At 34.1% G+C, this 9,596-nt stretch overlaps 1 protein-coding gene across 1 annotated transcript; it reads left to right on the top strand.

Annotated features, from left to right (window-relative positions):
* The first annotated feature begins 933 nt into the window (after positions 1–933).
* LOC114415064 (BEL1-like homeodomain protein 9) lies at positions 934–7,780 on the top strand. Its single transcript, XM_028379591.1, has 4 exons — positions 934–2,278; positions 5,858–6,216; positions 6,564–6,624; positions 6,774–7,780. The coding sequence occupies exons 1-4, from the start codon at positions 1,397–1,399 to the stop codon at positions 7,299–7,301; spliced, it is 1,830 nt and encodes a 609-aa protein (XP_028235392.1). The 5' UTR covers positions 934–1,396; the 3' UTR covers positions 7,302–7,780.
* Positions 7,781–9,596: the final 1,816 nt, after the last annotated feature.

The following is a 9,596-nucleotide window of genomic DNA, read 5'->3' as shown; positions in this document are numbered from 1 at the left end:
AACATTCCTCCCCCATACCTTCACATAGCGAAGAACCAGTTTTTTATATATGAAAAATTAACATGATATTTAAATTTATTAAACCAAAAATTAACTTAATTAAATTGAATCAACTTCATGTTTATAGTAAACTCTTGTATACTCATCTTCTATTTTAATTTGGTACCATACAATAATTCTAACATGTAATATAAAATGTTGTGAAGATTCAATAAATATAATTTAATTGACATCACACATTAAATATGAGATAACCTTTATTTGATTATTATAAAATATATTCTTAAAAAAAGAAGTAATAAATTTTAAATGTAATTAAATTTTTAATAAAAAAATTAGTTACATAACTAATATAAATAATCAATGTAAAAATATCTCAAAATCTCATAAAAAGTCAAAATTCTACTTCTAGGGATTACAGACCAAGAAAATATTCCTTCCATACCTCATTTCATAGGCAACCCAAAGCGATAATTCACTCAAAGAGATAAAATTATTATATAAATTCAAATCCGTAAAACTAAGTACTATTATATGATTGGGCGACTTTTTACAAATTCAGTTTTGGGTGATTTTAATTTTATAAGATTAATTTAATTGAAAATAAGTTTAAATTATATATAAATATATATAATTATTTTGATATAAAATTTAGTACACAAATTTTAATGTAATGCAAAAATTTAGTAATATATATAGTAAGCAATAATCAAGATATTTTCTAATCATTTAGAAACCAGTAAATATTTTTTTTTTAAAAAAAAAAAACTGATAAAGCATGAGTGTTGGGAAAACGACAAACCCCAGAAACCCAGTGTCAGAAATACCTGCAACCCAGCGGCGAGAAAGAAAAGAGCAGACACACACATACATACATTTATACATTACATACTACTACAGCTTCAGTTGTTACCGGGAATAGCCGGTGACCATCCGGTTTCTGGAAACCCTATAGAGCTCTTCGTCCTTGGTGATGAGTTTGCACTTTCTTTGTTCCTTGTTTTGAAGTGAGAAGAAAGAAAGCAAGAATCTCTGTGTTGTTCACTGTAGCGAGAGAGAAACAAAGAAAGAACCAAACAAGGGAATTTGAGTGTGCGTGCTGTCAAAAAAACCACACACACACACACAAAACCCATACCTCAATTTTCTCATTAAAATCTCCCACTTTCTCACGTATCTATCTTAACACTGATCAACATAGAAACAAAACATAGATAGATAGAAAAAAAAACCAAACCACTTTCTCTCTCTATCATTCTTCACAATAACATCACCATAATTACACACACCCTATAGTTCCTTCATCTCGTTTCATCGTCAGTTCATTCTCTCTCTCTCTTCTCTCTCTATCTAACTTGTGTTGAAGAGAGATTCATTTTCAGCTTTTTTTTCTTCTATGGCTGAGGGTTTTGAGGCTTACCATGTGCCACAACAAAGCAGAAGAGATAAGCTGAGGGTTGTGGCGACACAGAACCAACATGGTCTCGTTGAGCCCTCGTCTTTGCTTCCTTTGTACGACCCTTCTTCGTTTATATCTTCTGATTTGTTGACAAGCTTCCACAACGGCCAAAAACACAACTTGGGTTGTGGTATGAAGGAAGAACGTGCGAATTTGATGATGGGTTTTGCAGCAGCAGCAGGAGGGGGAGGAGTTATGAACAACGGCTCTTCTTCTTCGTGTTGTTCTTCTAACTCCTCTTCTGTTTCTTACTTGGATCCTGAATCGTCTTTGCCTTTGAACCAAGCCACAATTCAGGTTATTAACAATAGCAACAACAACAACATGTTTCTCTACCAAGCACAGAACCTGAGAGAGTTTGATCAGGGTTATAATAATAATAACAACAATAATAGTGAAATCATGGTGTTTAAGCCCGAGCCTTTGTCTTTGTCTCTGTCATCACACAACAACGGTGTGAATCTTCAGCGATATGGATCTGTGGTTTATGGTGATAAGGTTGGTGGGGTTGGTGGTGGTGGTGGTGGTGGTGTAGTGATTTATGGTGGTTCTGGTTTGAATGAGGTTTCAAGGTGCACAGTGCCAATGGGGCCATTTACTGGCTATGCTTCTATATTGAAGGGATCGAGGTTCTTGAAGCCTGCGCAGCAATTATTGGAAGAGTTATGTGATGTTGGTGGGGTTTGTGCTGAGAAGATTGTGGCTGATGCATCATTAATGGAGCCTATTCCTCCAGAGAGTTCAAGTGAAGATCCATTAGGGGATCATGGGGGTGATCAGGGTCGCAAAAAATCTAGGCTCTTAACTATGCTTGATGAGGTTTGTGCTTTAGTTTTTGTTTTTGTTTTAATATCCTCTCTTTTTGGTTTGTGTTATTGTCACATGAAAATTTTGGTGAAGGGTGTTTTTTTAATTTGTTCTTGTTTGATGTTGGATGCTCCTGTTGATTTGAATGCTAGTCATTTTGTCCAGTTTTGCTACTGTTTTTAGTTTAGTTAAGTTTTCAAAAGATAAATGGGTTGTTGAGTAAATTAAATTTGCTAGTTTTTATTTTTTTAAAAATATTTTTAAGGAGGTTTTCAAAAGTTTGCGCATGATATATATCTATAATTAATGTATGGTTAATGATTCCTTCAAAGTGAAAGATTGCTTAGGTTCTGATTGATTGTGTTGAGTAAGGTGTTATTTTTGTGATTATGTCATATTGTCATTGTATTTTATAGCTTTCATGGATGATCTTTTAACAGTACATCATCAAGATTCTTGTATTTCCTGTGATGGATGGCCTCGGTGAACTCAATTGTCCTTTTGGAAAAGTTAATGGTAGGGAATATATGCACGAAGATGAGCATTGTATTTGTAAAGTGTCTGTCAACTATATAAAGATTTCTCATATGTGACCATGTCACCCATTTTGGAGGGATAATTTGCATAAAGTTGTTGAAGGAATCCATCGGAAAAGATTTATACTCCGAAAAAGTTTGTTGATATGATCATGGTGTTCAAAGGTTAAATAACTTACATACTTACATGACAAGGTGTTTTAACTTTATGTAAGGTTGGCTTAATTTTTTTAATTATTATTTTAATTGACATATTACTGAAGATCTGGATGCTAAAATAGTATTTTTGCTGGCAATTATTGTTAATGGATTGTTTTTGCAAGAAAGTGGTCTCATATGATATGGTGCATATTTGGCGGGTGTATTGATTCTGTATAGGGATATTAGACTTTTATATGTTACATTTCTGATTGGACAATATTAATGACAAAACTGTAGCATGTATGAGATGATAAATGTATCATACATGATACATGGTTTGTGATGTTTATCTAGTATAGATACAGGCAATATGTTGTATTATTTTAACAATATTGATTAATTTTATATGGGAAGCTGTCTTTCTTCTCCGGCAGATGAAACTACAGTATATGATATATTTTAATCTTAGGCCACAAAGGGATCTCTTCACAAACTATCAAAGCACCTTCAGGCACATAAGTACTCTGAGCCTTAATAAAAATGTTCGGCTATGTTGAAATTGTTAGTTAGCTGGTTGCCTTGTAAAAACGTAAGCTTCAATGTTCTCTTATGCGTTGCTGTTTCTCAAATTGATCTTGGTTGGGTAATAAAACGGCTTTAAGAAAAAACATTGATTACTGCCTTTGGTTTTTCTCTGGTTGAACCTATCACTGAAAGCCATTAATCAGAGTTCAATTGTTTTTGAAGAAATGTGGTGTGGAAAAATGTTTATTCTGCCACATCAAGCAAAATGTTTATTTCACCTTATTTTCTAACACCTCATTTTTTCTGTCACAGTTCCTGCTTAGTGATTGGTTTGGTTCCTTTGTGGATCACTGGTGTAAAAGTCATTTATGTTGAAGTGACGTGTAAAAATCAGGATTACGAACAATTATATGAAATAGTAAAGTTCAATATTTCTTTTTCATTGAAATCATTAGATTGCATATTTATCTCATTTTAAGTGGATGAAATTTGTTAAGAATGAAGTCAAGTTGTACAAAGTCTTATTTTGTATTTTTTCATTTTAGCTGTTTTCCAACATTTAAAAGATGTTCCCTTTTTCTGTAATGTTATTATTCATTTGGATGATTGGGTCTGATAAATTTGAGACACACAGAAGATCTGTCTTTGAAATTGAGCTGTTCGGATTTGTAATGCACATAGCCTCCTCCCAATTATTTCTCTAATGGTAAGGATATTAAAGATAACAACAAAATGTCTCTTACCATTCTCTAGAAATTCAGAATTTGTGGATTGTGGTCAACCTTCAGGCAATCCAAGTAACTTGTGCAGCATTAGCTGCAATATTAAACACATAAATGTGGATTTTTAGAATATATGTCAGCCAGCAAAGTTGATATAAATTTTATGGAGTCATGCTTGCCAACAGGTAGGACTTCTTGCTATCAACTGTTGCTTGAAATTCTAAGTCATCCACCCTGTGTCTGCGTCTTTTAGGTTCAAAGTTATTGGGCGCAAAGGCTAGGAAATTGTTAATGTACTTTGCATTTAATTTTTTTTGTCTTGTTAGAGTGTCTAGGTAAATATGTTATTTAGTGTGTGGAGCTTCTCATGTGATTGCCAAAATGATGTGAATGACTTAGGGCCATGTGTATCTGATAGGGACTTGGATATTATGGAGTGCCTAAGTTGCACGTTGAGTACTATGCGATGTTTGGTGGAATACTTAAGTGACTTTGTTCTCTGCCCTTGATAGCTAGCTTGTAAGAGGGTTTTCCAAGTGCTATGCTTATCATTGGAACAAGAGCTGGTTGCCCTTGTTTCAAGAAGAGCTACATACAAAGCACTCATAGAGTGCTGCCAGCCACTGGGATGTCAACCCTCAGTGAACCTCAAATTGCCTGCAATTTGGCAATTGCATTGCAAAGCCACCCCAATCATGACTACTGCTGCAATTTAAAACCAAGTTGGTGTTGTTAAGGATTATTAACCTTTCTATGTTTTTTTTATTGAGAAATTGATGATTCTTGCTGGGAAATTTTAGTCTGGTCTTCAATTAGCCCAAGAATTGATTGAGCAGTTAAATGTCATTTGCTTATTTTCCAACATCTAGCATCTGATCTTTTCAGTAATATGCCTCCTTTGTCCCCCATGAAGAACAATATTCTTGAATTGGGCATTTATGATGATAACAATTGTGCCTAGACAGAAAGAGGATATTTGTTCTTTTTACCATTGATATTATTTATGTTGGTAAACACAATTTAGTTCAAGTACCCTCAATTTCGGAGATTTTCTTCTCCAAGAATAGATTCATTAATGAAATTTCAAATATCAGATGATCTAGTTGGTGCTAGTATACCTACCAATTGGGGTGTATGGACTTAAATTTGGTTGTTATAAAAAAAAACTTTCCAACTTGTTGGCCATGTTATTTGTTATGTTGAAAGGTGCAAGGATGGATTCACCAGCTGTTCTGTGAGGAATTTCTGGTGCTATGTAAACTGCAACTGTACAACACTACATTTCTCAATTCTCATTTTTCAGTTGATAAAACTTGGTTCAGTTAAAAAAAATCTGGAGTGGAACTAGTGATGTTACAAATGTATAGTTTTACCATAACAAACCCAGTAAAGTACCCATGGCCAATATGGACTTCATGTGTAGTTCTTTGTTTAAGTCTTTTATTGTTATATGGTGGGTTAATCAAGTAATCCCTATCAACCATTAGTTGAAATAAGATCTATTCTCAGCTCTAGCAGATGGTAGCATGAGTAATCATTTCTGCTTTCATGTCAATGCTATGTTTATTGCTTAAACAATAGCAGTAAATTTCAAAGAATTCCTTAATTATAATGATGCTTGAAATTTGTCCTAATTGTGAGAATTGTTGTTCATTTATCTTGAACAGGTTTACAGGAGGTACAGGCAATACTATCAGCAGATGCAAGCGGTAGTAACTTCATTTGAGTATGTTTCTGGCCTGAGCAATGCAGCTCCCTATGCAAGTTTGGCTATAAAAGCTATGTCCAAACATTTTAGATGCTTGAAGAATGCAATTACTGATCAGATTCAGTTTGCCAATAAAGCTCATTTTCATATCAGCAACAGGAAAGATGAATCTCCAAGGTTTGGCAACAGTGATAGAGGCCCATATGGCCAAAGGCCTGGGTTTCTTGAGCACCAACCTGTTTGGCGGCCTCAAAGAGGACTCCCCGAGCGCGCTGTGACTGTCCTCAGAGCATGGTTGTTTGAGCACTTTCTGCACCCGTAAGTACCATGCAATGTTTGTTCATATGAATCACAAGTTATGCATGCCTTGCTGGATCTGGCTCCTTTATAACTCACTCTAGAGGGTAATAGTTGATGAGAAAATCAACTATTGATATTAGGTGCACATGCATAACAAATTATGGAAGTGTTGAAATATCAACTGTTGATTTTCGCACTAACAACTGTATTACATATACTCATTTTAAAGGAGTCAAATCCATATTTGCTATACCTGACATTGTGATTTTCACTCCTCTTCCAATATTATGCTTTATGCATTTGAACTTCTTTCTTGTATTTGTTGTGTTATGATTGCTTAGTTTAGTTATTTTTTCCTCATACAGTTATCCCACTGATACTGACAAGCTAATGTTGGCTAAACAAACTGGTCTATCTCGTAGCCAGGTAAATATTATTGATAACCTTTTGAAGAAACATTAGTTTGTGTTTGTTAGGTATTTCTCAAAAATAATCTCTACCCAAATATGTACATAACCTTTTAATTCTTATCGGTTAAAGGGCCGGTTCTTCTCATATTTGACAATTTGTGTCAGGTGTCTAATTGGTTCATTAATGCCAGAGTAAGGCTCTGGAAGCCAATGGTGGAAGAAATACATATGCTAGAAACACGGCAAGCTCCAAAGAATCTGCAGAAGGAAGAACATTGCACGAACAAGCCAAGTGATCATTTGCCTTCTGATAACTCCATTGTTTCTGAGAATCCATCTACTTCCACAGATAAATTTCAGGAAGCTCCTTACAAGCGTGCCATAAACGAGCTTCCTAACATACCAGTCAGGACTCAGGAACAGCTGAATCTTCCCTGCACAAGCAATCAGCCAGGGGGTGTTGGAGTGAGCATGGGTGGCAGTGCAAGCAATAGTGTGTCACTCACACTAGGCCTCTATCAAAACCATGGTATTGGTTTGGCTGAACCTTTCCCCTTGAATGCAGCGCAGCGATTTGGTGTTGCTCTTGAAACCAACAATGAAGGCTACGTTATGAGTGATTATGAGTCACAAAATAGGCATTTTGGAAGAGATGTCATTGGAGGACAACTGTTGCATGACTTTGTAGGCTGAAGGTCTTCAATGTCAAATAACAACAACTTTGCCTGGAGTTTTAATTTGATTGGGGTGATATAATACTAACCATGTTTCTGTTGTGCTTCCATGAATTATCTAAAAGTTAGAAGAGGGATTGGAATGTTGCACTTTGTGGTGGTGATGCTGGCAATGATGAATGAACCTTCCAGTTATGGGGGATTAACTGGTCTTTTCTTATTGAGCTCACTTGTATGGAGGTTGTAAAGGGGTGGGATTAATACTGTGTCATAATAGGATGTGATCCAATTCACCCTTGTGTTGTTGTTGACCTCAATTGCTTGGAGTAAATCCAAATGTTCTGGCTATTTAAGCTGTTTGTAAGTTTTTACATTTTATAAAATATTATTGTCATCCAAACCAGGTAAATGGATTTCAATTTGCAATGCTTGAAATCTTGTACAACATGATTGTTTAAGTCATCATGTTAGTAATATCTTCGGGTCTTATGCTTCAAATGTAGTTCGTATATATAAGGAACTTGCAAGTTCTCATGTCCACTAATTGAAACCCTTTGCAAAGATTGATGCCTGCAATTAATCACTATCAATTATGCAAAATCTTGTTCTTTTACCTGTTCATATACTTATTACATTTTTAATTATGTGATGTGGTTCATCACATGTAGAACTCTGAAAAATGTGTCTAGTTTAATGGGTCAGTTCATTTAACTAGTCAAGAGTATGGGATAGGCTGATATGTGTGTGAGTCGGGGTTGTTGCCTCCTGCACCTTCAAGTGGTTTTTTGCACTATTTTGGAATATCTTTTTTACCTTTTATTTTGGTCACTATTTTTGGTCACTATGGAAGACAAAATTTGTAATCAAATCCGGAATGTAACTTTACATTATGGAGGTGCAGGAAGGGGTGCAGAAAGTAATTTGGAGGTGCGGGAAAAAAAAGCTGTGAATCAGTTTAGTTTGGTCCCACTTAGTGTAGTGTACTCTGATGTGAGTTGGTCATCTCGTAATGGGCCCGTCAACTTCCAAGCCTAATTTTCTTTCATTTACTAATCCGTGAGTCATGCTGAGTTCATCCTCACATTTGTTTTTTCTTCAAAGTTCATCCTTCTATTAAGAAATATTTGTTTACTATTTTATTATAAATTAGAATATATAACTTAGAAAGTAAATGTTTGTAGTTATTCACTCCCTAAATTTGATATTTTCATTTTTTTTTCTTTTTGCTTTTCAATGAGTATTTCACGCATTACTTATTAAATCGTTTTGTTTGGTTTGTAATAGTATTGTTGTGAAATATTTATTAATTTTGTCTATAACTAATTTTTGTTAGAGAAATTAACTAACAAAATCTTTAGTGGAATCTTACATTCTAATTACATATTTTCATCCAAAAACTTATCATTTCAAGCTACTTTTATTTTGTTTTATCTTTCTTAGTGATTTATGTATTTTAATCCACCTTCTTTTATCTCTAACCTTATATTTAATTTCGATTGTTTTAAAAGAAATTGACAATTGTTAAAATCCCCCTTATATATTTCAATTTAAATTGTTGATTGTAGATGGAAAAATAATATATATATTAATATATATATATATATATTCAAATATAATTATTTATTATGAATTTTAATTATACTATTTTATATATTCAAATATTAGTTATATCTAATAATGATAGACATGCACAGTTGGCACGTCAAATTGGTGGTGACGTGTCCATAATGTTGCTAATCAAACCTAGGCATGTCTGTGTCCTCAAAACTCATGTCTTCCTACACTTTGTTTCACTTTTTTTTTTAAATAACAATGTTGATTAAAAAAGTTAATTTGCCAATATATTAAGATTCATTTAACTTCCAAAAAAAATTCATTTAAAGAGACGATCATTTATAACATGTATTCTTCTATACATCGAATATGAAAATCGAATATTTAATTAGATACTTAAAAAGTATATATAATTATATGTCAGACACACCATATTATGTTAATACTCTATTTCCCTGGTGACAATCCTTTGCTCCTCTGACATTAGCTGGCTACTGACAGCACCGCAACTTAGAACATCATCGTAACCACCATTGTGGAAGGGGAACACCAACTAAGGAGAAAAAGAGAGGCAACTAAAGGTTATTTTGCAATGACCTTTGGAACCATAGCTGATGTTGCACTTTTTAAACACAAGACATGGCCCACTCGTAATCTCTCGTGAAATCTGAACTACTTTTAAGGTAGTGAACTGCACAACACTAAATAAGGGAGTCGGTGTTCCCAAATCATAATGGGACACTGTGAAAAAGGTAATTTA

The sequence above is a fragment of the Glycine soja genome, chromosome 1 (genome assembly GCF_004193775.1).
Source record: "Glycine soja cultivar W05 chromosome 1, ASM419377v2, whole genome shotgun sequence".
Classification (NCBI taxonomy): domain Eukaryota; kingdom Viridiplantae; phylum Streptophyta; class Magnoliopsida; order Fabales; family Fabaceae; genus Glycine; species Glycine soja.
This window is presented reverse-complemented; position numbering and strand designations above follow the sequence as displayed.